The 27,996-nt window shown below is 42.0% G+C and overlaps 2 protein-coding genes across 6 annotated transcripts in view; one reads left to right on the top strand and one right to left on the bottom strand.

Moving 5' to 3' along the window:
* The window catches only part of HAUS1 (HAUS augmin like complex subunit 1), a 983,957-nt gene that overhangs the window by 778,513 nt on the left and 177,448 nt on the right, over positions 1-27,996 (top strand). The window lies entirely within an intron of this gene.
* Positions 1-27,996, bottom strand: part of EPG5 (ectopic P-granules 5 autophagy tethering factor) — a 131,476-nt gene that overhangs the window by 96,065 nt on the left and 7,415 nt on the right. For 4 of the 5 annotated variants that reach the window (XM_050767944.1, XM_050767946.1, XM_050767947.1 and 1 more), the window contains exons 2-11: positions 22,886-23,830; positions 20,877-21,120; positions 19,559-19,695; positions 17,965-18,072; positions 16,990-17,063; positions 15,156-15,261; positions 12,214-12,328; positions 11,074-11,224; positions 7,209-7,364; positions 2,296-2,453 (exon numbers count right to left, since the gene is read on the bottom strand). In XM_050767944.1, the coding sequence (XP_050623901.1) occupies positions 2,296-2,453; positions 7,209-7,364; positions 11,074-11,224; positions 12,214-12,328; positions 15,156-15,261; positions 16,990-17,063; positions 17,965-18,072; positions 19,559-19,695; positions 20,877-21,120; positions 22,886-23,830 (2,194 nt within the window). Of the gene's footprint in view, positions 1-2,295; positions 2,454-7,208; positions 7,365-11,073; positions 11,225-12,213; positions 12,329-15,155; positions 15,262-16,989; positions 17,064-17,964; positions 18,073-19,558; positions 19,696-20,876; positions 21,121-22,824; positions 23,831-27,996 lie in introns of those variants that run through there. The other variant, XM_050767949.1, reaches the window with a different exon arrangement.

Raw genomic sequence — 27,996 nt, 5'->3', positions numbered from 1 at the left:
AGATAAATAAGAACTGGTTATAAAGAATAAGCACTTCTGGCAATTATTAAATATAAAAAGTTAGGAAGGTAAAATACGTTAGGAAGCCTTATTCTTCCACAAACAATAAAAACCAAGCCTCCTAACAAAATTGGTTTATAAAAGATTAAGCAAAGGAGAAGATGAAAAAACAGCAAATTAGAGCAGGAGATCAGTGCAAAGACTCCAATCTCAAGCTTAGAATGTAATAAGGCAGACGAAACTTCTCTACTGTGCCACTAGCTCCTGTGTCAGGTGATACAGGCCCTAAGGGAGATAAAGATAAAAGTGCCATGGGAGCCTGGAGTCCAGACAGAGAACTCCAGCAGCAGGATCCAAAGCTCCAGGGCAAGGCAAGGCTGGTACTGCCGCTTCAGGGTCTGGAATCACATCCACTACAGAGCTGAGCTGTTCAATATCGGCTCCATCTGCCACATGGTAACACAGAGCCTGGCAGATAGTAAGTCCGCAATGAAGGGAGATGACACTACAAAGGAGACCTACCCAGGATTCAGGTATAAAAAGAAGTGCTGCTGACCATCCCAGCACTTCCGAAGGAAATGTCTGCTTCTGTGTTAGCTATTTCAACCACAGAAATAGCCGCCAGAGGACAGACAATGGCTGTGAGACCTCTCACCTAGCTCACTCGTAAGCCCAGGTCCAACCATGGCAACAGTCTAATAGAAGCACTGCCCCCAGGACAGCAGAGAAGCATTTTACAAAGCAGAACAATGTAAAGGAGTCCAGAGCTACCACTAAAAAGATAAAAAGAAAAACAAGAGACAAAAGGGGATGCATGCAGAGCCCCAGAAAAGAAAAAAACAGAAACAGAAGAATAAAGACATCAATCTAGAAAGAGAGAAATGGAGGCTGAGTGCGGTGGCTCATGCCTATAATCCCAGCATTTTGGGAGGCCAAGGCATGTGGATCACTTGAGGTCAGGAGTTCAAGACCAGCCTGGCCAGCATGGAGAAACCCTGTCTTTACTAAAATATAAAAATTAGCTGGGCATGGTGGTGCACACCTGTAATCCCAGCTACTCAGGAGGCTGAGGCAGGAGAATCACTTGAGCCCAGGAGACAGAGGTTGCAGTGAGCCGAGACTGCGCCACTGCACTCCAGCTGGGGCAAGGCTCCATCTCAAAAAAAGAAATGGAAATAAAAAAATAAATCATGAATGTCTGCACAAACTACTTTGCAAACAGTAGAGGCTCAATAATTTTTAAAGTATATGGTTTTCTTTTAAGTGATACAGACATTTAAAAATTTGGAAAACAGTCTTTACTTCCTGTTGTGAAGGAAAAAACATTTGGAAAATAGAATTATCTTTTGTGTTTCTTTTTAATCTTGTATTTCAGTATATTGTCCATCATTTTTTAATGTATAGGGTAGTTTTTAAAAATCACTACAATATACATCTAATTAAATAGCGTTTTTCATTTTGAACATTGTAATTTTTGTGATAAGTAAATGTCCTGGCCAGGCACGGTGACTCACACCTGTAATCACAGCACTTTGGGAGACCGAGGTGGGCCTGAGGTCAGGAGTTCAAGACCAGCCTGGGCAACAAGAAGAAACCAGGTCTCTACTAAAAATACAAAAATTAGCCAGGTGTGGTGGTGTGGACCTGTAAGTCCAGCTACTTAGAAGGCTGAGGCACTAGAATCACTTGAACCCAGGAGGCGGAGGTTGCAGTGAGCCAAGAGCACTCCAGCCTGGATGACAGAGTGAGACCCTGTCTCAAAATAAATAAATAAATAAAAATAAATAAATATTCTATAGTTTAGAGGTGGTATGACACAAAAACTTAAGTTTTCACCAAAATTAATTTTTAAAGTACACCTGTCTATATCTTTAGTTCATAAAAACAATACAACTTTAAAAAAAACAGCAATAAAAGAAAGATATTAGAGGAACGGCTGGGCACAAAGCCTTAACAAATTTCTAGACAATTAATACATATCTGTTAATACAACTGCCAACTAGAATAATTTCACACACAAATGCAAAAAAAAAAAAAGTGCTTCCTAAAAGTTAGAATACTGTGTGTATTGGCATACTGTTTGGGACTAATCAAATTTTGATTTCAGATATGCTAGTTGCTGTTTAATACATCAAAACTGTGAAGCAGTCTGTTGAATTTCAAAATCATTACCCTTGAATACGTATGTAGAGCAAAACATTTTCTCTTAGTCCCTCTAAAAGTAAAAATTAAGCCCTGAAGAGAAGCACAAAAAGATAGGGAGAGCAGAACACCGACTGCTCGGTGGGGCCGTACCTTGGAGCTGCTGCTTGCACTGGGCGGGCTGCAGGGAGGAGGAGAGCTGCTGCAGGTTCTCGCTCTCCACCTGGTGCATGAGGTAGAAGAGCTTCCACAGCATTTGCACAGACAGAGTCCCAAAGGGCATCTCGGACATAAACAGCCAAATGCCAAGTCTGCATGTAAGCAGGAATCGTTTTATTTATTAATCAGCTTCATTACATTAAGAAAGTAGAAAAACCATTGGCTCTCAAGGAAAAAAAGATTCTTAAATCACACTACGATTTTTCTAATATGCTTTAGTCATACACACCTCAAGGATGGCTAAGAATAACAGCAAATACAAACCACCCAGTCTGCGCCACGGACTGTTCTAACCACTACAATGTGTGCATGTGTGTGTGTACACATATAAGTACAATATCAACTCAAACCATCCTCACAAAAACCAAGACAACAATTATGGATATGGCCAGGCATGGTGGCTCACGTCTGTAATCCTAACAATTTAGGAGGCCGAGGCAGATGAATCACTTGAGGTCAGGAGTTCAAGACCAGCCTGACCAACACAGTGAAACCCCATCTTTACAAAAAATACAAAATCAGCCAAGTGTGGCAGCGCATGCCTGTAATCCCAGCTACTTGGGAGGCTGAGGCAGGAGAATCACTTGAACCCAGGAGGTAGAGATTGCAGTGAGCCAAGATCACACCATTGCACTCCAGTCGGGGCAACAAGAGTGAAGCTCCATCTCAAAAATAATAATAATTATTATCATGGATATTAGCACCAACTCACACAGGCTACTAAGGCATAGACAGTAGTGGATGGCAGAAAGGCCAGCTGTGGATGTGCGTGTCTGAGCACACATACAGGTACACATGTGCACACAGACACATGTGTAGTGGGTGAGAGGAAAATCTAAATCCATCCAGTGACTCCTCTCTGAGCACTGAACAAAGTTCAAACTCCTCAGCCCACACTCAAAGGCTTCCACAGGATGGCTCTGACCCATATTTCCAACCAGAGCCCTCTCTGCCTTCCTTCAGTTACTACTGCATTCCACCAAGCCTGGAGAGACCCCACACCTCCAGGCTGGCTGCTTCCATGGGTCAAGCCCTCCTTGGACTTCCTCCTCTGTGCTATTACAGAACTCCATCAATACCTGACTTTGCCATCATCATATCTTTTGCCAGTAAGCCTCACACTATAGTGGCAGAAAAACCACCTGGAGACTTTGTGGAAAATGCAGATTCCCAAGCCTCACCTATAAAGACCATGATTTTGTAGGTCAGAGCTGGGGCACAAGATTTTGCACCTTTTATAGCCACCCTTGGTGACTCAGACTCAAGTGATTCTTTTTTTTTTTTTTTTTTTTTTTTTTGAGACGGAGTCTCGCTGTGTCTCCCAGGCTGGAGTGCAGTGGCGTGATCTCGGCTCACTGCAAGCTCCGCCTCCCGGGTTCACGCCATTCTCCTGCCTCAGCCTCCCAAGTAGCTGAGACTACAGGCGCCCGCCACCGCGCCCGGCTAGTTTTTTGTATTTTTAGTAGAGACGGGGTTTCACCATGTTAGCCAGGATAGTCTCGATCTCCCGACCTCGTGATCCACCCGCCTCGGCCTCCCAAAGTGCTGGGATTACAGGCTTGAGCCACCGCGCCCGGCCTCAAGTGATTCTTACAACACAACGTGAGAAACACCTCAAGGTACTGTAAATTACATATAACATACTAACCTAACCGCAATTTGAGAGCAGAAACCAGGTCTTGTTCATTTTTATATAAACCAGTTTATAACTAGAACCCTGTATTTTAATTATCTGCTATCTAAACCAGTATCTCAAAAACAATCAGCATTCAATAGATAGATGCTTATTAAAATTGTATGTGAATGTTACCACAACTAAAAAAAAAAACTTGTATCAGGATGGTGGCCATGCCCCAAGTCAGAATCTGCTAAGGAATGGCCGGGTGCAGTGGCTCATGCCTGTAATCCTAACACTTTGGGAGGCTGAGGCGGGCAGATCACTTGAGGTCAGGAGTTCGAGACCATCCTGGCCAACGTAGTGAAACCCCATCTCTACTAAAAATATAAAACTTAGCTGGGCACAGTGGTGCACGCCTACACTCTCAGCTACTCGGGACGCTGAGGCAGGAGAATTGCTTGAACCCGGGAGGCATAGGTTACTCTCCATCTTGGGCAACACAGTGAGACTCCATTTCAAAAAAAAAAAAAGAAAAAAGAAATCTGCTAAGGAATGTATAGCAACTTACCTGCTATTAAATTAAAAAAAAAAAAAAAAGAAACTTAAAAAAATAGGAGGCACAAGTACTACAAATTATCCTATTACAAATTATCTAATTACAAATAAACCAAATTTTAAAAAATGAATAGTGTATTATGCCTAATCCACATCTACGAACCTAAACAGGCAACTGGTAGCTCAAACCCACACTCACCTGGACTCCAGAAAAGCCAGCTAGACTCCTGACTAAGAGATTAAGAAACTTCTCTAAGGTCAGGTGGGCCAGGTTTCTATCTTATTAATTAACTATCCTAACACTTCACATGGGACTTGATGCTGTGTTATAACCCCAAAACAAAGAAGGAAAATTGTAGAGGACTTAAAAGTAAAATCACAAACAGGGTGTATTTCAGGCTATAAAATTCCCTATATGGCAGACATTCAGGAAGTCTGGCATATATACATACACATATATATACACACACACATATATATTTATATAGGTATTTATATACATGTACATATATATATATTTTGAGACAGAGTCTTGCTCTGCTGCCCAGGCTGGAGTGCAATGGTGCAATCTCAGCTCACCGCAACCTCCACCTCCCAGGTTCAAGTGATTCTTTTGCCTCAGCCTCCTGAGTAGCTGGGACTACAGGCTCCTGCCACCAAGCCTGGCTAATTCTTGTATTTTTAGTAGAGATGGGGTTTCACCATGTTGGCCAGGCTGGTCTCAAACTCCTGACCTCAGGTGATCCGCCCACCCCAGCCTCCCAAAGTACTGGGATTACAGGTGTGAGCCACCATGCCCAGTCCTGACTTCTATTTTTGTTGTCTGTCTTTTAGTATAGTTTAGTTTTGTTTTAGGTTGAAGGGATAGCTATTGCCAGAAATTTCCATTTGAGTGCCAAATAAATTTAAATTTCATGGCTTTAAATATCTGGTTCTCATATAATTTGTTTCCTAAAATAAACTTAAGAACAATAGCTGTCAACATTTTAAAACAATTATCTTTGTGAATTATATACACAATGTTACAGGAAGGGTTCACAGCTGAATATATAAGCCCCAGTAAGTAGGATGACAGCTTTGCCTCTCCGCTAAGCAAGCACAAAAATAAGTGACAGATCAGAGAAGGAAGACTCCTCCCATGTACCAGGCTGGTGTCAGTGGGCAGGTGCTACTGCACTGCTGCCCTGACAATCCTGAACAGGATTTGGTGCATCTCATGAGACCACAAAATTTATGGTATATGTGTAACAGGAGTAATCTAAAGATAAGGCCAGGTGTGGTGGCTCATATCCGTAATCGCAGCACTTTGGGAGGCTGAACTGGGCAGATCACTTGAGGTCAGGAGTTCAAGACCAACCTGGCCAACATGGTGAAACCCCATCTCTACTAAAAACACAAAAAATTAGCCGGGCATGGTGGCAAGTGCCTGTAATCCCAACTACTTGGGAGGCTGAGGTGGAAAAGTCGCTTGAACCTGGGATGCAGAGGTTGCAGTGAGCTAAGATCATGCTACTCCAGCCTGGGCAACAAAGTGAGACCCCATCACAAAAAAAAAAAAAAAAGATAAATTTCTATACCCAAGTTCTATTTAAGTTAGACTTATGCCTTCACAGTGTCTAAAAGTGGTTAACACTTAGCTAAGAATTCCTGATCTTTCTCTAAGTCTCTAGATTATTCTATTCCCCGTATGAAACCACACAAGAACAACCCCCACTTACATTTGAAAAGTCCTTTGTGGTTTAAAATGTATTTCCTCATATTACCACAATTCACCCTCATCACATATCCACGAGGTTAATGGCACAGTAGTATCATTATCACCATCTCCATTTTATAAATGAAGAAAGTGAGACCACAAATATTAAGTGACTTTCCCAGGGTAACAGTAAATGGCAGACCAAAACTCAAACTGACTATACAACACAGAATAAATCGGGGGCTGAGGCTAAGAGTCACATGGCAAGAGGGAGTGTAGACAACTAGCTCAGGAGAGGGCCAAAATAGGGGAGAGCTAGTAGTTCATAAGTAGAGCTGGGCAGGGGTGGAGGCAGGCCTGCATCTCCTAGTGGAGGGCATAATTCTGCAGCAAAGCCCACTCAACTGGGCCAGTGGCTCAGGGAAGGGAGCATGGGATGTGCAGCTGTGCCCCTGCCTATGCCTCAAACAGGTCCTAGGCTACAAGCAGTGACACAGACAGCATGATCCAAAGACAGTATTTACAAAGCTAAGATAGGGAACCAAGATCCATGACATTCCCAGGCCTTAAAACCCTAACAGGAAGGCAACTTGAACAATAAAATCAGCAAATCATTTGCACCACATGCTGCGCACCTACCGCTTCTCACTGCAGGCACCGCAGTGGGTATGTGACAGATACAATCTATCCTGTTTTCCCCTGCTCGAGGCTGCCCCAAAAGTTCAGGGTGGCAAAAAACTGAGACACCAGAATAGTGTTATCTTACAACACAACGAAATTGAGAGAGAGAGAGACCATTTCAGCCAACAGGGAGGTACTACAGATAAGGAAACTAAGGCCCAAGAATTTGCCCTCGATAAGAAACAGATGAAATACACTAAGAAACTACTATAAAAGACCTACTTAAGTGGCTTTCACTCGACTGGTTCTTATCAGTGAGGAAGTAACTTCTCACCAAATATCATATGTCTTACTTACCTTTTGGCCTTCAGCACATGTAGGACAGCCCTCAAAAACAGCTCATCAAATTCAACCTGTAGTTTCTCCACAGAGTAGGGCTGTTGGGCCAATCCTGAGCCTTGGTTATGGCTCATATACTGTGCCCAGTGGTCACTTACATAACCAACGGTCATTCTGAGCATGAGGAAAGATAATACGGTACTTTTCATTAGCTCAATATCTGCACCTTTATATTACATTTACAACATTCATTATTCAACACATATGTATTGAGCACCTACTATCCACCTACTACTGCCCAGGTTCTGAAAGTAATGAAATGGGGAAAAGAAAATCCTACCTTCATAGAGCTTACATTTAGTGAAGGGCAAAGAGACAACAAATAAAATAAAGTCACATATAGTCTGCCACATGGTTGTAAGTGACACTGAGAAAAAGCCAGAGAAGGGAATAAAGTATGTCTGGCGATGAAGGGGTACGCAGGGTAAGGAGGTGGGTTGGGAGCATGAGAGGCCTTACTGAAGAGGGACATGTGATAATGCCTGGAAAAGTGAAGAATCACAAGAGTGTCTATGAGAAGAGTGTCCACATAGAAGAAACAGCCAATGCAAAAGCTTTGAGGGGTGTCAGGTATGATTAGGAACAGCAAGGAGGCCAATGTGCTAAGAGGGAGACTGGCTGGAGATGAAATCAGAAAAGTGGCAGGAAACCAGAACGTGAGGCACCCTGCAGGCCACTGTGAGGACTTCGGCTTTTTCCCTGAGTGCAGCAGGGAGCACCGTAGGGTCCTGGGCAGACAATGGGCTGACTCACAATTCATAAGCAACACTGGCTGTTTAAAAACACACTGAGGTGGGAAAAGGGCAGAAGTGGGCAGTGGGCAAAGTCAGAAGCAGGAAGAGAAGTCAGGAGGTCTAGGAATGAAATGGGGTGCTAGCAGTGAAGGTGGTAAGAAGCAGCTAGATTCTGGAAACAGCATGTTTCACTGATTCAAAAGAATGCATGTCTTTCACACTAATCTCTCTGCAATTAGAACGTCAGAATCCATGTTAATGTTAATGATGTGATGCCATAATTTGGCAGCATTTTCCCTATGTTAGTGGCATATAAAATATATCTTAAAAAAATAATTAGTGGCATCTTAGATTTGATAAAAGATGGTATTTTGATGGTGGAGATGATAAAATTTGCAGTTAGATTGAATGCGGGGTATAAAAGAAAGAAAAGCCACGGGTGCCACCAGGTGTTTTGGCTTGAGAAACTAGAATAGAGTTGCTACTTAATGAAACTAGGAGGAGTAGTTTGGAAGGTGGGGAGAGTGAGTTCACTTTGAGAATTACATTACAATGTTAATAAGTCATCCAAGTGGAGGTGCTGAGTTGGTAGCTGAATATACAATGTGTTTATGAGAGAGGTATGGGCTGGAAATATAACTCTGAGAATTGTAACAGTGTTTAGATATTTAAAGAAGAATGAATGACATCTGAAGAAGCAAGAGTAGATAAAGAGAAGAGGTTCAGGGACTGAGACCTGAGACACTCTAACATTAAGAAGTCTGGAAGTGAGAATGAAACAACCAAGGAGGCAGAAAAGGAACTGTCAGTGAAATGGTGGAGAAATCAGGAGAATGTGGTATCCTGGAAGCCAAGCAAAGAAAATGTTTTAAGGATAAAATTATCAACTAACTACAAGAAAGGCTGCTATGTGACCTACGTGAGAGATGCCAAGTAGGATGAGGAGACCCAGAACTGGCCAGTGGATCAGGAGTACAAGGTTCATTAGAGATCTTCATCTGTAGGAGCTGTTTGGGTAGTGATGGGAGGAAAAGCAAGTTCAAGTGAGGATGGAGGAATAAAATGGGAACAGGCGATCTGAAGAATGAGACCTTATGGGAAATTGTTCTGCAATTAGAAGGTATGAGACGAATCTGCACTAGATTCACAGAAAAGTAAGCAGATGGAAAGAAAAACAAAGAAAGAATAATCATAATATACTACAGCTGTTATTTACACAATAATGTAAACAGTGATCTTAAAACAGTAATGATACCAATGTCCTTCCTATAGAGTTACTGAGAAAATAAAATAAGAAATCACAGTCCTGGCATACAGTAAGCACACAATCCTATATCTGTATGTGAGCTCATGGACCAATTTTATTTATGGTCTTATTTATTAAGCAGAATCAGAAAACAGATGTCTGGATGGACTTCTGTTAATAACGGTAGATGGGCTTTTAGCTTTTAACAAATTTATCTCCAAGTCACCAGTCATCCTCCCTCCCACTATCTCATTCTCCTAACTCTATACTCAAGGCTTTCTCTAGATCTCAGAAGGGACCCCCAGGCCGGGCACAGTGGCTCATGCCTATAATCTCAGCACTCTGGGAGGTCAGGACGGGCGGATCACTTGAGGTCAGGAGTTGGAGACCCGCCTAGCCAACATGGTGAAACCCCATCTCTACTAAAAACACAAAAAATTAGCTGGGGATGGTGGCACACACCAATAGTCCCAGCTATTCAGGAGGCTGAGGTGGGAGAATGGCTTTAACCTAGGAAGAGGTTGCAGTGAGCCAAGATCACACCACTGCACTCCAGCCTGGGTGACAGAGTGAGACCCCGTCTCAAAAAAAAAGAAGGGACCCCCACCCTTTCAGGGCATCCTATAACCATTTGACTGATTAATAAAGCTAATAGATACATATCTAAAATAAGTGAATTAGGCCAGGTACGGTGGCTCACACCTGTAATCCCAGCACTTTGGGAGGCCAAGACGGACAGAACGCTTAAGCCCAGGAGTTTGAGACCAGCCTGGGCAATGTGGTGAAACCCTGTCTCTACTAAAAATACAAAAATTAGCCGGGTGTGGTGGTGCGCAACTGTAATCCCAGCTACTCAGGAGGCTGAGGCACAAGAATTGCCTGAACCCAGGCCGGGCGCGGTGGCTCACGCCTGTAATCCCAGCACTTTGGGAGGCCGAGGCGGGCGGATCACAAGGTCAGGAGATCGAGACCACGGTGAAACCCCGTCTCTACTAAAAATACAAAAAAAAATTAGCCGGGCGCGGTGGCGGGCGCCTGTAGTCCCAGATACTCAGGAGGCTGAGGCAGGAGAATGGCGTAAACTCAGGAGGCGGAGCTTGCAGTGAGCCGAGATCGCGCCACTGTACTCCAGCCTGGGCGACAGAGCGAGACTCCGTCTCAAAAAAAAAAAAAAAAAAAAAAAAAAAAAGAATTGCCTGAACCCAGGAGGCACAGGTTGCAGTGAGCCGAGATCGTGCCACTGCACTCCAGCCTGGGTGAAAGAGTGAGACTAGTCTCAAAAAAATAAAAAAATAAGATAAAATAAATGAATTAAAAGTAATTTTATTTTGGAAGCAAAAGTAAGGAGGGAGAGAAGTTTTGATAGTTTTATGGAGTTTCTTTTGGGTGGGGAAGGAAGTTGAATAACAGCATGTGTATATGCTGTAAGAAATGATCCAGTAAAGACAATTAAAATTAATAAAGCAGAAAAAAAGAGTATAAAATTAATTCAAAGAAAAGCAGTACATATTCTCTAAATTTATTAAGACACTTGAAGCAGTAAGAGCCTGCATTTTCCTAGATGCCTTCTCTCTCGCCCAGACTTCAACCCAGCAACAGCTTTGGGGATCTCGACTCCAAGAACAATCATCTAGCAAGCCAGTTAAATTTGAGATAATTAACGAAATATGCTGACTGGAAGCACTTATGAAATTCCCATCTTATAGATGGTGAAAAAATCTTAACTTTCACGAGAAATAAGACCTGAGATTTACAACTAAAATGTCCATCATCCCAATTATGCAGTATCTGTGTCTGACCAGGGTAAAAGGAACAGAGAAGAATGGACCAACGGCAGTATTACCTGATCATATAACCAATTCGCTTCACAAACTGCCTATAGCGTGCTCTATTAAAGGTTTCTAAGCCCACAGCCAGAAGTTCCACTAGTGAGTTGGCAAAGGCAAAAATTTTCATCATCTCTTGAGGTCTTGTTGTTTCAGGTAAATAATCACCTAGAAGTTAATCAGATAAAAGAAAAAAATCACAATTACTATGAAAAAACACGAACGGAAACAGCTGTACACATATTTAACGAGGACTCAAAGCCAAGATGGAGAAGAACTGACAATCTCATTACTCTGGCTCCCATATCAACATGAAATGGGAAAAAACTTGAGACAATGTGCAAATTAAAAACAATTTAAGCTGGGCAATGTGCAGGCTAGTTAGCTTTCTCACATTTAAGCACCAAGTGGGAAATTACAAGCACAAGAGAAGCCTACAACAGCTAGGCACAAGAAACCTGAGTTGGAGCCCACACAAGAAGTAAGACTCAAGCTGGGTGCAGTGGCTCACGCCTATAATCCCAGCACTTTGGGAGGCCGAGGCAGGCGGATCATGAAGTCAGGAGATCGAGACCATCCTGGCTAACATGGTGAAACCCCGTCTCTACTAAAAATACAAAAAATTAGGCCGGGGGCGGTGGCTCACGCCTGTAATCCCAGTACTTTGGGAGGCCGAGACGGGTGGATCACGAGGTCAGGAGATCGAGACCATCCTGGCTAACACGGTGAAACCCTGTCTCTATTAAAAAATACAAAAAACTAGCCGGGCGAGGTGGCGGCGCCTGTAGTCCCAGTTACTCGGGAGGCTGAGGCGGGAGAATGGCGTGAACTCGGGGGGCGGAGCTTGCAGTGAGCTGAGACCCGGGCACTGCACTCCAGCCTGGGCGACAGAGCGAGACTCCGTCTCAAAAAAAAAAAAAATTAGCCGGGCATGGTGGAGGGTGCCTGTAGTCCCAGCTATTCGGGAGACTGATGCAGGAGAACGGCATGAACCTGGGAGGCGGAGCTTGCAGTGAGCCGAGATCGCACCACTGCACTCCAGCCTGGGCAACACGGCAAGACTCCATCTCAAAATAAAAAAAAAGACTCAATGCAGAGTTTCTGTGTTTGCATTTGCCACTACCCCATTTTACACATGATAAGAGAAATGAGTCTACCTTTTACTTTAAACCCAAGAAGATGTTGAAAGAGTTCATGAAAGGGGAACTGTGCTAAAAGGGTAACCAAATCATCTTCATTAAGGAGAATCCAACTGGTCTCAGGGTCTTCATCCTAAGGGAAAAGATAAAAAGTCATGTCAGCTGATTTGATCAGATCACACTATGATTCAGAGTTACAGGAGTTAAATTATCACAGGTCTCAATGGTATACATGTGATATCCTCATGAGTCTTCATGGACCTTTTCTCCAGGACAGAAATTTATAGTCTCAGTTCCAGAGATAGTTCCACAGTAAATCCCCTGAAATTGCAAGCACAATTTTATATGTATCTGGGTCATGGTCAGTGATGAAACTGCTCTCATTAAATGTCCATCCCAAAGAAAATAGAAAAAAAGAAATCCTCTAGAGTGAGGACCTTACTATAGGGATCAGTGCTTTGATAACATCAATTAAAGAACCACAGATGGGCTGGGCACGGTGGCTCATGCCTGTAATCCCAGCACTTTGGAAGGCCGAGGCAGGCAGATCACCTGAGGTCAGGAGTCCAAGAGCAGCCTGGGCAACATGGTGAAACCCCATCTCTACTAAAAATACAAAAATTAGCCAGACATGGTGGCGTGCACCTGTAATCCCAACAACTCGGGAGGCCAAGGCATGAGAATCATTTGAACCTGGGAAGCAGAGGTTGCAGTGAACCAAGATCACACCATTGCACTCCAGCCTGGGTGACAGAATGAGACTCCATCTCAAAAAAAACAAGAACCATAGATGAGAGTTCAAGTTATGTTAGCTGCAATTCTCTTCTCCCAAAATCAAGGTCTATGTAGTATTCGACAGACTTAAGAGGAAGCAATTGACATTTGCTACAGATGACTAAAGTTCTGTTGTCAATCAGTGCTGCCAAAAGCCATATAAAAATAACAGTGGTCACACACAAAGATTAAATAGAGGAAATCTTTGCGGTCTTTTTGTTTGACACAGAGCACTAAAGTCACCTTAGAAACCAAGTTGATTCATGTCCTAAGATAAACGTTAAAAAGGGAAGGAAGTAAAAAGATCCTGAGAACCTGAAGAATAGAATGTATCACCTCAATTTCCACAAGGGACTAATGCAAATCATTCAAAATTTCCTTAAGCCACTCAATTTTTACAGTCTTATTATGTGTCTAAAATGTCTAACAAACAAGTGTTTCAGAAACTCTACTTAAGGCAGTTCTCAACTTAGCTATTCTCAACTCAGCTGTACATTTAACCACCAGGTAGGCTTTTAACTATTTGGATGTCTGGGTGTGGGCCTGGGCAAGGTTTGCAAGTTGCCCAGGTGATTCTAGTATATAGCTAGTATCAAGAAACCACTGATGTGGGTAATTCAGAGTGCCTTCCTCCCCACAGCCTTTTCTGAGGCCATGGCACTCCCAACTTTCTCATCTATTCCCCAGTTCTTGAATTCGCTGAATATTTAGGGAGTGCTAACCTGGAGCCAGGCACCAATGCAGGGTGAGATAATTAATCAGATATTTTGACTGGAAGTATTTATAATGCTTAATCATTACAAGTAATTATAATGCTCCTTAATCATTATCCGTCTGGGATTAAATGCAGGAAACCTACCAGAAGAAAAGAGTTCTCCCCCAAGAAAGACCACTCTAAAAAAAACATACTTCCACTGCAATCTTTAAAAGACCAATCTGTACTGGTTCCTGAGAAGCTTGCTTCAGAATGATTCCTCAGTTTCTAGCAAAGACGCTTGCACGTCCACGTCATTTACCACCACCTGACCACCTCCTCCTGCAAGTCTCAGGAAGAGAAAAATGACTGTGACGGGTACTCCCCACTTCTGAATGAGCACTCTGGGAAATACACAGACACGATCCCACAGCTGCCATGGCTGTCATTCTGAAAACTGTTGGCTGAACACTTTCATCTCCTTTTTTTTCTTTTTGAGACAGAGTCTCGCTCTGTCACCCAGGCTGGGCGCAGCCCAGTGGCGCAATTTTGGCTCACTACAAGCTCCACCTCCCAGGTTCACACCATTCTCCTGCCTCAGCCTCCCAAGTAGCTGGGACTACAGGCGCCCGCCACCACGCCTGGCTAATTTTTTGTATTTTTAGTAGAGATGAGGTTTCACCATGTTAGCCAGGATGGTCTCAATCTCCTGACCTCGTGATCCTGCCTCAGCCTCCCAAAGTGCTGGGATTACAGGTGTGAGCCACCGTGCCTGGCCTCACCTCCTTTTAAGAGAGGGATTATAATAAATTGGTCACTGAACATCCTAGACAAGAATATCAAATCAAGATTCAGAACAAAACAAAGGACTAGAACTGACAATTAGCAGCAGAACAAAACTGCTTACAAATATACTCACGATGGGTATAGTAGAAAGGAAAATTAACAAGGGTGATCTTGAGAAGCTGTATTTCGATCATTAAATTATCACTAAAAATGGAAAACCATCTTCTACCTTTCAAATGAGAATTTCCGGATAAGAAGTTTATGAGTTAAGGGAAAACCTTGCTAAGCTCCAGCTCTTTATTACTCAGATTCACCATCTGTAGGTAAGGCTCCAACCACAGAAACTTGTTACTACATAAGGAAACTCCTAATATACATCTTATGTAATATGACTTTAATTTCCAAGTGCCAAATTCTCCGAGCTGAACAGAATGATATTCTAGAGAAGGGGTGCAACACAGCACACTGGCTCAAAGCACAGGCTCTAAAGGCTCCGCATTTAATGACCCTATGGTTTGAGAGAAGGTACTTCACAGCCCTGCACCTCAGTTTCCTCATCTATAAAATAGGAATCATAAGTCTTTACCTCATGGGGTTGCTGGGAGAATTAAATGAGATATTATGTGAAAAGTGCTTAGAACAATACCTGGTGCATAAGAAGAGGGCACAATAATTCATCAAAATAATGCAGACATGACAAAGTTACCTCTTCTCCTCCTTCATCTACTAGCGTCCAGGTCCCAGACCCAGGCCCTGAGGAGGATGGCTTCCGCTCGCTGGGCTTCATGTGGCACATAAACTCAGCTCGATTTCTAAAGGACAAGAATAATCACTCCCATCACTTAGATGAAGGCCCATGTGAGTGCATTCTGGATTATCCACTCATCCTGAAGAAGAGCCACACATCAACCCAATCTTCAAATGGTTTAAATTAGTGAATAAGAACTGGCCAAAAACCAAGGCTACTAAAACTGCACTAATTTTGGTGACAAATGCAACCATTCTGAATTAGTAATGATGAGTAATTGCAGAAAGCAGCTATACTAGCACAGCTCCCTGCATGACGCAGGACCTCAATACATATGCTACAGACCTTAACTCAAACCAGGCTCACAGAGTCTTGCCAGGGAAACTATTTTAGCAATTATGACTTACTGAATAAAAAAGAATGGAGGCTGGGCACGGCGGCTCGCGCCTGTAATCACAGCACTTTGGGAGGCTGAGGTGGGTGGATCATGAGGTCAAGAGATCGAGACCATCCTGGCCAACATGGTGAAACCCCGTCTCTACTAAAAATACAAAAATTAGCTGGGTGTGGTGGCACATGCCTGTAGTCCCAGCTACTCAGGAGGCTGAGGCAGGAGAATCTCTTGAACCCAGGAGGCGGAGGTTGCAGTGAGCTGAGACCGTTCCACTGCACTCCAGCCTGGCGAAAGAGAGAGACTCCATCTCAAAAAAAAAAAGAAAAAAGGTAATGGAGAGGCTTGTTTAGGGCCAAAACATAGATATCAATGCAAAAACACTTGTGAGTCGAATCATTATCTACCATGTGCAGGAGCAGGCCCTTGTATCCAAGGCAGCAAGGCATCAAATCTAAATTCCTCATTTAATTTTAAGGACTTCTATAATCCAACCCACCTTTATTACCAGCTCCCGCACACACCTTTGCTTCAGCCACACTGATCTACCTGTGCTCTGCACAGCTATCCTAACCTGTGTTGGGGCCTTTGCTCACACTGTTCTCCCACCTACATGTTCTCCATTGTCCCATTCTCCTACTGAAATCCAATCCATTCTTTTTTTTTTTTTTTTCAGATGGAGTTTTGCTCTATCACCCACACTGGAGTGCAGTGGCACGATCTCGGCTCACTGCAATCTCCGCCTCCCAGGTTCAAACGATTCTCCTGCCTCAGCCTCCCAAGTAGCTGGGATTACAGGTGATTACACCACCATGCCCGGCTAATTTTTGTATTTTTAGTAGAGACGGAGTTTCACCATGTTGGCCAGGCTGGTCGCAAACTCCTGCCCACAGGTGATCCATCTGCCTTGGCCTCCCAAAGTACTGGGATTACAGGTGTGAGCCACGATGCCCAGTCCAATCCATTCTTCAAACACAGCTCATTTACCATGAAACCCTCTCTGACTACTCCATTCAACTCTTTGTTCTCTTCATTTCTACTGCATAGCTTCACAATTTAGCACTTTAAATCTCTCTGTGCTATTTCTCTTCTGGCATTAAATCTCTTCTTCCAAGAAACAGATCACCTTTTTTGTCTGTAGCACCTTTCACAATAGCATATATGACAAGAGGGGCAAACCCACTAAAACAGGGATCCCATAAAAATAGTTGCTTATATATAAGCAGTTGAAGAGTCACTTTGAAACAAGAATCAAACCCAAAGAAAATCTGCAATGTTAAATTCTAGAATGCCAACACTTCCCTTAGCTGTTCTTCTTTGGATCTAGGCAGTTTCAGGAGCCAATCCTTTAGAAGAAAGAAGCATTTCAATCTCTACTTCACAAAGCTCTTCCACACTTACTTGACAGGAGACATCAGCAGGGCAAGGGACTGCATAAAATGAAAGACCCCTGATGGGTTATGCAACACTTTGATCTGAAATCAGAAAAGCAAAAAGCGTACTGTAGAAAACAAATAACCCAAGTGTCCATAATCTTGGTTCACAAGCATTCTGACCAAAGTTGCTATTAAGAGAACAAAGCTGAAACTGGTACCTAATACACAAGAGTAAAGCACAGCCCATGGGTTACTTGGCGGCACTGAGTCAGCTGTACTCAAAGAGCAGAGGTAGCTGAGCAGTTTCCATCAATTATCTGTAACAACATAGGATGAAGGACACTACTGCTACTTTAATCCAAAGAGAGACAAAACAAAAACAAAAAAATCCTCCTTCTACCTAATAAGATTCAGACTTCTTGCCACCAGAAATGCTAAAGCAAAGGAGATGTGGAGAAGCTGAACTTGGCAAACATTTTGGCTCCTGCCCATTCTAAGTGGTTGCTATGAGTAACTTAATGACCCAAAGGCAACAGCAGAGAGGAGAATCTAAAAACCACATAGTCAACTCCTAAGTATACAAGAGTTGATCCCACAGACCTAAGATCTCTGCTAGTATTAAAGAACTTTGAGATGTGGTGGCTTCTGTTTGACCTGTACCAACTGTGGTGTGAGACAGATTGACTTAGGAAGCTGTATTGAGTACCACGGGAAAAAAGTCCTGGTGAGCCTTCCTGCACAGAAATTGTGTAGAGTTAAATATGACCGAACCTACCCAGCCAGACCACAAGCAAACTTAGTACAGTTCTATCAGTTATGGGTGGCCCAACAAGTTTCAGCCTAAGAACTTTTATAAATGTATACTGGATATATTTTAAGATTTTTATTTTAAATATTACTATTTTTAAAATAGTCTTTTTTTTCCAGCAATTTCTTTAGGAAAAATGTCTAATAAAACCTCTCCCCCAACCCCTCAGAATGAGGTAACCATTCATCATACCTGGATGAAAGGAACAGCCCATTTACTAACACCAGCGGGGCATCGAAGAATATGGTTTAGAAGGAAGAGGTGATCTCCAGGACAGCCAACTCTTTGTAGCACGGACACCTAAACAATAAAGGTCATATGATCTCACTATTTTTTAAAAAAAGAATAATTTATCTAGGGGTCTAGTAAAGTCATTTATCCAATGCTTCAATACATGCAATCTTTCAAAAGAGTAACCAGACACAAGACATACTATTCACTGGCTTAGTTTCTACCACAGAGGCACACCAGAGGCCTATGAATCTATAGTACTATGATGAAATCACAAGCAGATTCTCTACAAATCTAGTTTTTACTTCTCTGGCAAATTACAAGTCACTAATGTTCCTGGCCACAAGTGAATAAATATAAGTCAAGTAGTTTAATCTATAAACATAACCAATAAACAAATACCCCTCTTCTTATAACACACCTAACATCTTTCCTAAGTTTTTCAAATCCTTATACCTTTCTTCTTTCTCTTAAAAGAAACTGTTTTAAGCATGACATTAAATATCACAAGACAGAAAGAATGAGATATAGAAAATTTTTTGATCCATACCTTATCTAAAATGCACAAGACCAGAAGCATTTCAGATTTCAGACATTTTTGGATTCTGGAATATTTGCATAAACGTAAGATATCTTGGTGATATGGTTTGGCTGTGTCCCCACCCAAATATCAACTTGAATTCTATCTCCCAGAAGAAGATAGAATATTCTTCTTCTTCTTTGTTGCGGGAGAGACCCAGTGGGAGGTAACTGAATCATGGGGGCCGGTCTTTCCCGTGCTATTCTCATGATAGTGAATAAGTCTCACATGATCTGATGGGTTTATCAGGGGTTTCTGCTTTTGCTTCTTCCTCATTCTCTCTTGCCACCACCATGTACGAAGTGCCTTTTGTCCTCTGCCATGATTCTGAGACCTCCTCAGCCATATGGAACTGTAAGTCAAACTAAACCTCCTTTTCTTCCCAGTCTCAGATATGTCTTTATCAGCAGCGTGAAAAAGGACTAATACATCTAATACATTTGGGGCTGAAACATAAGTCTAAACACAATATTCATTTGTTTCATATACACCTTACATAGAGCCTGAAGGTTGGTCTATACAAAATTTTTTGTAATTCTGTACATGAGACAAAGTTTCTATTAAGTACTTAGGTGTGGAATTTTCCACTTGTGGCATCATATCAGCACTCAAAAAGTTTGGAATTTTGGATCGTTTCAGATTTCTGAATTAGGAACGCTCAACCTGTACCTATATGCTGAATATACATCTAGTCTTCAATTTAGCATACTTCCTGCATTTTCATTGCTTTCAAAGTTGAAGTCCAGAGTTCATTCAGCATAATCTTTATCAGAGAGAAACATACTTTGTGCTTAATAATGCACTAGATAAATAACTTATTACCATGTATCATGATCAAAGAAAAGTCATTAATAAACTCATGAAATAAATTAGCTGAAAAAGTTGTTGAAGACCAAATGTAATGAAATAACAGATAATTCCTAAATTATGAGAGAAATAAAACAAAGACTACAGTGTCTATTTTTGTCCCCTTACCAATTTCTGCAGCCAGAGAAGAATATCATCATGAAACTGAGTATCTTCATTAACCCTCCGGGTGAACATGAATAAGACACTAATGCATTCCTTTAGTTGACACAGATCGGAGGGAATGCTTTCTGTCTGCTTAGACACTGTAAATGAGAGAGATTAAATGAGTCTCTCATAAATGGTGTTTTGGGGGGAATTTTTAGTGTCTTCACTTAAACCAACAACAATAAAAAATCTTTAAAATATTTAGTGCAGATTAAAAAAAAAGGAGAAAAGTTACATAAAAATATTTAAATTTTTATAAACAGACAAGCCAAAATGTGTTTAACTTTGAAGTATTTCAAAATAACGGAAAAACCAACCTCATCAGAATTCCTTTTTTTTTTTTTTTTTTTTTTTGAGACAGTCTCACTCTGTCACCCAGACTGGAGTGCAGTGGTGAGATCTTGACTCACTGCAACCTCCGCCTCCTGTGTTCATGCCATTCTCCTGCCTCAGCCTCTTGAGTAGCTGAGACTACTGGTGCCCGCCAACACGCCCAGCTAGTTTTTGTATTTTTAGTAAAGAAGGGGTTTCACCATGTTGGCCAGGCTGGTCTTGAACTCCTGACCTCAAGTGATCCGCCCACCTCAGCTTCCCAAATTGCTGGGATTACAGGTGTGAGCCACCGCACCTGGCCATAATCCACTATTTTTTATTTGAAAATCAGTACATCTCTGATCTACCCCCAGTTATTTGATTAGTTAAGAAAATAGGGGAGGGGGACTTTTACTTTAAAGTATCCTAATGTATCCCCCAGAAATAAAAACTGCATAATTCAATAAGCATACTTAATATTCATGTCATAAAGACTAATTTCTTAAAATCCAAAATAAGATGAAAAATTCAGAACATTATTAATCCTCTGTTGGAAAATTAAACAAAACAGTCCTACAAACAAAGCAGCCCAAACAAACCACAAGAGATAAAGGGTGAAGAAGTATTCCGATGATTACTTTTATAATCAAAAACTATATTTGGACTCAACTTGGTAACAAGCACATTAACTAGGACAGCAAAGGACATTAATGATAGATAGTGAGTTTCTGGCATCCTACAGAAGCAGAGAAAGACAGCCACGGACAAAGGAGACCTGGCAATGCTCCCAAGAAATGTCATTAATGCAGATCTCAATCCTACACTTGGGGAAGCCTGGTAAAACTGCAAGCACAAATGGTATCTTGTAAGACCAATTACTATACAGTCAATTCAACCAGACTATAGCCCTCAATTTTTTATTTATTTCAAAATGCAAGAAAGAGTGAGAGCTTCATTACTTACACACCTTGGCCTTGCTGGTGAATTACTAAAGATCTCAGAACAGCTGAACTACTGAGCAATGCATAGATGTAAGACTCCACTTGCAACCTTGAGAGCACAGAAGTATAAGAATGAAGGGCCAGGGTCTGGTGGAGGTGTTCAGCTTTGGCATCGAATAGCTTCTTTAGCTCCACCAGTGCGTTTTCATTCATTTCTACTCTTTGGTAGCGATGATAGCTGGAAACTTTCACTTGATCTGCACAGATACCCTACCAGAGGACAAAAAGGTACAATATGAAACCAGTTACTCTTTCCATTTGAAGTAAGCAGGCAGCAAGTATAAGATACATAGGATTCAGTACCATCTTCAAAGAGCTTCTAATCATGGTGAGGAGACGTATTACTGTGTAGAGAACATTACCAGCAAATATATGATCAGGTGCAAAGGAACATAAAGCCAATCACAAATACATCGCAAGTTCAGAGAAGGGAAGAGTAACTCTAACAAGTAGTCGGCAGTGGGCCAGGCGCGGTGGCTCACGCTTGTAATCCCAGCACTTTGGGAGGCTGAGGCAGGTGGATCACGAGGTCAGGCGTTCAAGACCAGCCTGGCCAACACAGTGAAACCCCATCTCTACTAAAAATACAAAAATTAGCTGGGCATGGTGGTGGCGCTATAATCCCAGCTACTCAGGAGGCTGAGGCAGGAGAATTGCTTGAACCTGGGAGGCAGAGGTTGCAGTGAGCCAAGATTGCACCACTGCACTCCAGCCTGGGCAACAGAGCTAGACTCCATCTCAAAAAAAAAAAAAAAAAAAAGTAGTAGTCAGCAGTGAAAGCTGCAAGAAAATAACAGAACTTGTCCCTAAGACTCTCATGATTGATGATCTTACCTTCTATTTTATGAACATGAAGCCAGTGTGATATCCCCTAAACTTCAAGGTACCTTAAAACATCTCTGGATCTACCCTCATCATTCTTTGTAGTTCTACTCAAGAGAATACACACTCCACCAGCTGTGTTCTTGATTCTATCCTCCCTTCTTCAATGCAGTATTTCCAAATGTTTCCCTCCTTCCTATCTACAGAGATATACAGGCCTGCCAATGAATGAGGATTAGGGATAAGGGAATCACGTTTCTCTCCAATATCTCCTCCAGCTTCCCTTCACTGCTAAACTAGTCAAGAGTAACCTCTTCTTCCTTGCCATCTCTCCTAAGCCACTATGAAATGGCTTATGATCACTTTGGCCTCCATAGGGTTGCATCTAATGGTTTTCCCCGTCGCCTCTCAACCTTGAGAGGACGTCTTCCCCTTTCTTTGGGGCCTCTATGTTACACGTCAGGGACTCTCCATTGCTTATAGTTAAGAAGGTGAGTTTCACTCTCATTTTGTCCACTGGCATCATCCTGGAGCTAGGAATCGGTTGCTACCTTCAGATTCCTCATCCACACTCAATGGGGAAGACCATCAGATACAACCCTATGGAGGCCAAAGTGATCATAACACCTTCAGTTTCCTCATGCCTTCTTCTCAACCTTGACACTCTCTGCCCATCAGATGTTGGTAGCATTATGCCCAAGGTCACAAACTAATGACCCATGGGCTGAATTTCAGCTGGAGACATGATTTGCTTGGCCTACACTGTGTGTGTATGCGTCTGATTAGTTGCTAACATTTGCAAATCAGGATTCCTCACACAAAAATCTAGATTTCTAGTTTTTCTTGGAAAATCATAAGATGTGGCAATGCTGAACCATCACAATCTCACAACAACCATCGACTAGAACTCAAGAGCGGCTGTCCCCCCTACACCAGGCACAGGCTGACCCAGTGACCGTTGTCCCACTCAGCCTGCTTCACTCCTCCAGGTTATACATCTGGCTCCTGCAGGCATTTGACTTTGTGATCCCTGCACTCTACTACTCTAGGCTGAGGCAGGGGCAGTGTGGGTGTAAGGAACAGATTCCAGACCTGGACGGCATCCCAGGAATGCAGTTCTGCTGCAAATTCCCCAGGCTTCTGATCAAAATACCTGTACAGACATTTGTTCCTCCTTAAACTGCCACAGCCGACTTTTAGCATTCTGGCAATCAGATGTCAGAGTAAGCAGCTCAGCTTCGGCCAGTAGCAGTTGCTTCCTACATCGTGAGTAGTTCAAAAGCAACTCATAAAATTCATGCCTGTCTTGATGAGCCATGCTGTCAAATTCTTCTAAATATGACTCGACATTTTCCAGCCATGAACCAGGCTCCAAGATTTTTAGCTGTTCTTTAGTAAATGGTACTAGTTCTGGTTGAGATGGGAGTTCTGGGTAGAGTCGCTCACTACGAAGCAAGGGTTTCACTGCCACCAAAGCTGGTGCTTCTCTGGCAATTTCAGCTGGCAACTGGGGATACAGTTTCTTCACTCTAGGTGTCTGAAAAACATGTTTGGCTTCGCAAGAACTCTGCAAGCCAACATTCTGTGGCACCTCTGAAGAACAAACCAGGCCTTCTTTGTCTTCTTTACTATTCTGAGTTTCTCTGACTTGTGTATTTTCCATTTCTGGCTGAGTATAAGAAAAGTTAGATTGGGGTACACTTCCTGAAAGTCCACCTTGTACTGACGTATTTTCCTCTACCTCTGTGAAGTTCTTGGGGGTTTCTACTATAGTTCCAACACTGTCTCCAGGCTGGACCTTTGGTGTGACTGCACTGTCCCCCACACAGGGTCTGGCCTCTCCCCCTTCCTTTGGGGGCTCTGTGTTACACGTCAGGGACTCTTCATTGCTTATAGTTAAGGAGGTGAGTGGTATATCAAACATTTCACTCTCATTTTGTCCACTGGCATCATCCTGGAGCTGGGAATCAGTTACCACCTTCAGATGGTCTCCTTTGAATTCACAGGCTAGAGAAGGGATTTCCTGCTCTCTGGAGGTTTTTGGAAGGGAGACTTCATCGGACTCTTCCCTCTGAAGGGTTTCATATTTCTTCTTTTCCTAAAAACAACATACATAATGTGAAATAATTTATCACAATAATTGATGGTTTCAGCAGGAGGAATTTTAAAGCTGCACATAAAATCTAAATTTCATCATTAAACAAATGAAACCTAACTTTGCTTTATCAGCAATGTGTTTCATATTTTGTATTATCCAATATTGAGTGTGCTAAATTTGGAGATTCACTAGTCTGATCGTAATAGAAAAAGACATCACAGTAAGCAGCAAATTCTGATTCAAAAAATAGAAGGGGAAAGTTAATTAGATTGTACACCATTTTGCCAGAGGTTAAGTGAAATAGATCAGTCTCTACGTATCTTCAGCCACAACAGGTTTGTCTTCACCTTGACAAACAAATTCACTCAAAACTCAGGGAGAAAAGGACAGAACAACTTGAGCAACAGAACAACTGTAGTACTGGAATAAAATAAACATCCAGGAGCCCATACTGACATAATTACCTGAATGAATAAATACGTATATAAAATGGGTAAGAAGTGACAATTCTTCCATGCAGGAGAATTCCGATTAATAGAATTAACAGAAGGAATGAGAAAAACAGAAAATTTTCCATAAGAACACCATGGTTAACTGTCACAGGTAAGATCTACCCATGGATGCTAAAGTGAGTGAGTGAAGAGTTTAAGAGAAACAGAGTATCTGCATAGTCTCAAAGTATCTCCTCCCAAATGCTTAATAACAACAAACAGGAAAATAGTAAGTTTCAGTGGAGAATCCTGGAAGATAATGCTTTAACCAAGTGATCAAGGTTACGACACCAGTAATACTGACATCGGATACCCCAATAGGATATTCCCAATAATGTGTAACCTGAATCTAATCATGAGAAAACATCAGACAAAAACCCAAACTAAGGCGCAGTCTACAAGATAACTAAAGGAATGTGGTCATGAAAGACAAGACTGAGAAACTGGTAGAGACTGGAGGGAACTACAGAGACCTGACAACTAAAGTGTATTGCGGGACCTGGATTAGAAAAAGGACATTAATGGAAAAACTGGTGAAGTCCAAATAAGTTCTACATCTTAATATTGCACCAACATTAATTCCGTGGGGGGTTTTTTTTTGTGTTTTTCTCTTTTTTGAGACAGAATCTTGCTCTGTCACCCAGGCTGGAGCACAGTGGCGCAATCTCGGCTCACCGCAACCTCCACTTCCCGGGTTCTAGCAATTCTCCTGCCTCGGCCTCCTGAGTAGCTGGGACTACAGGCGCCCGGCTAATTTTCTGTATTTTTTAGTAAAGACGGGGTTTCACCATGTTAACCAACTTCCTGACCTCGTGATCCGCCCGCCTCGGCCTCCCAAAGTACTGGGATTACAGGCGTGAGCCACCGCACCCGGCCAATTTCTTAGTTTTAATCATTGTTCCATGCCATAGAATGTATGGTTACATAAGATGATGACACAAGAGGATACTAGGTGAAGGGTACATGGGAAGTCTCTGTATTATATTTGCAACTTTTCACTAAGTACAAAATTATCTCCATCATCATAAAAAAGTTATTCATTAAAAATAAACGTATGGTTTCAAAAAAACCTTCAGGCATTAATACACAAACTAGATAACATAGGAAGTTAGGCTGAATAAGGAAGAAAAAATTATTTAAATGACATTAAATAAAGTTGTTTCATTCAAACAGACTAAAAACCTCATTGAAATCACTCAAATACTTCCCTTCACAAAGAAATTTTAAGGTAGGCAAACATGAGTTATACGAGCTCTTGGTTATTTTGGATTATTCTGCTCTGAAGGTCCAGCAGACTAACAGCCAAAAAAGTGGGGCCTTTATATATTAAAAAGAAAGAAAAGATGAATGTTTTTGACATGGAATTTGAGGTCAGCTTGTTGAAATGAACCTGACTGCCAAATATTTACAAATGGTAATGATTCAAGAAGCAAAATGCCCCTCCAAATAACTTCGCCCCCACTGTGAATGGTGGACATTAGATCCAGAAGTCAGCCACCCAATGCACATCTCATACAAACTAGTTTATTAAACTGCCTAAAATCACGAATAACAGAAAAACATTATATGAGTGTTAATAAAACAAAAAAGCAAGCCCAAACTATGCTGCAATGATGTTTAGCAAACTTGCTGTAATAAACAGGGTTCTCAGACAGAGAAGTCAGAAAGAAAAAATTAAGAGGGAAAATGATTACCACAGCAAGAGAAATGTTAGTGGACACATCAGGGACTCCTCATTGCTTACAGTTAAGGAGGTGAGTGGTACATCAAACATTTCACTCTCACTTTGTTCACTGGCATCATCCTTAAACATCATCCTTAAAAATACATATGATTTGCTTGGCCTATATTGTGTATGTATGTGTGTGTGTATGTGTCTGCTTAGTTGCTAACTGGCAAATTAGGATTTCTCCACAAAAATCCAGATTTCTAGTTTTTCTTGGAAAATCATAAGATGTGGCAACGCCGAACCATCACAACCTCACAGCAACCATCAACTAGAACTCGAGAGCAGTTGTCCCCTCTAAACCAGGCACAGCCTGACCCAGTGACCATTGTCCCACCCAGCCTGCTTCACTCCTCCAGGTTATATACCTGGCTCCTGCAGGCACCTGACTTTATGATCCCTATACTCTACTAGTCTAGGCTGAGGCAAGGTCAGTGTGGCAGAGGCCAAATTTTAGTGAGTTGACAATCAAAAAATGAAATTGGTAAAACAATTTCATTTACAATAGCATAAAAAGAACAAAGTATTTAGGGATAAATTGAGAGAAAAAAGCATAATACTTATACTCTGAAACTTATAAAACATTATTGAAAGAAATTATAGAAAGACATTCTATGTCTTTTACAATATCGTTAAGATGAAAATATTCGTCAAATGGACCTACAAACTCTACACAATCCCTTGCAAAATCCTAGCTACCTTTTTTTGCAGAAATTGTCAAACTGATATTTAAATTGCATACAGAAATGCAAGTGACCCACAACAGACAGAAAATATTGAAAAAGAACAAAGTTGGAGAACTCGCACTTGGCAATTTCAAAACCTACTACAAAGCTATAGTAATAAAGACAGTATTGGCATATGGACAGACAAATAGATGAAAGGAACAGAACTGAGAATCCAGAAATAAAACCTTACATACATGGCAAATTGAGTTCGACAAGAATGTCAAAACAATGGGGAAATTTGAACAAATGGAGCTAGAACAACTGGATATCCTCAAGTGAAAGAATAAACTGGATCCCTACCTTATATCATATACAAAAATTAATGCAAAAAGGATCATATACCTAATGTGAGAGGTAAAACTTTTAAACTGTTAGAAGAAAACAAAAAAATCTTTATAACCTTGGGTAGGCAAAGCTTTCTTAGATATGACACCAAAAGCACAAGCAACAAAAGAAAAAGATCAGTTGGACTTCATCAAAATTACAAACTTTGTTGCTGCAAGTACCATCAAGCTCACGCCTGGTCTGGCACCAGCTGATCAATAAACTGGCTCATCTGATCTTGTGGCCCCAATCCAGGGACTGACTCAGCGCAAGAAGATACCTCCAACTCCCTGTGATTTCATCTCTGACCAATTAGCACTCCTGGCTCACTGGCTTCCCCCCAACCACCAAGTTATCCTTAAAAACTCTCCTCCCCAGATGCTGGGGAGACTGATTTGAGTAATAATAAAATTCCAGTCTCCCACACAGCTGGTTCTGTGTGAATCACTCTTTCTCTATTGCAGTTCCCCTGTCTTGATGAATTGGCTCTGTCTAGGCAGTGGGCAAGGTGAACCCCTTGGGCAGTTACAAATTTAGCCAGGCATGGTGGCTGGCGCATGTAAACCCAGGTACTCGGGAGGCTGAGGCAGGAGAATTGCTTGAACCCGGTAGGTGGAGGTTGCAGTGAGCCAAGATTGGGCCACTGCATTCCAGCCTGGGTGACACAGTGAGACTCTGTCTCAAAAAATACATAAACAGGGGCCAGGCATGGACAGCTCACACCTGTAATCGCGGTACTTTGGGACGCCAAGGCGGGCGGATCACAAGGTCAGGAGATCAAGACCATCCTGGCCAACATAGTGAAACCCCATCTCTACTAAAAATACAAAAAAATTAGCCAGGCGTGGTGGCAGGTGCCTGTAGTCCCAGCTACTCAGGAAGCTAAGGCAGGAGAAT

Source organism: Macaca thibetana, chromosome 18 (assembly GCF_024542745.1).
Source record: "Macaca thibetana thibetana isolate TM-01 chromosome 18, ASM2454274v1, whole genome shotgun sequence".
Classification (NCBI taxonomy): domain Eukaryota; kingdom Metazoa; phylum Chordata; class Mammalia; order Primates; family Cercopithecidae; genus Macaca; species Macaca thibetana.
The sequence above is the reverse complement of the archived record's forward strand: the minus strand, read 5'-3'. Positions and strand labels throughout refer to the sequence as shown.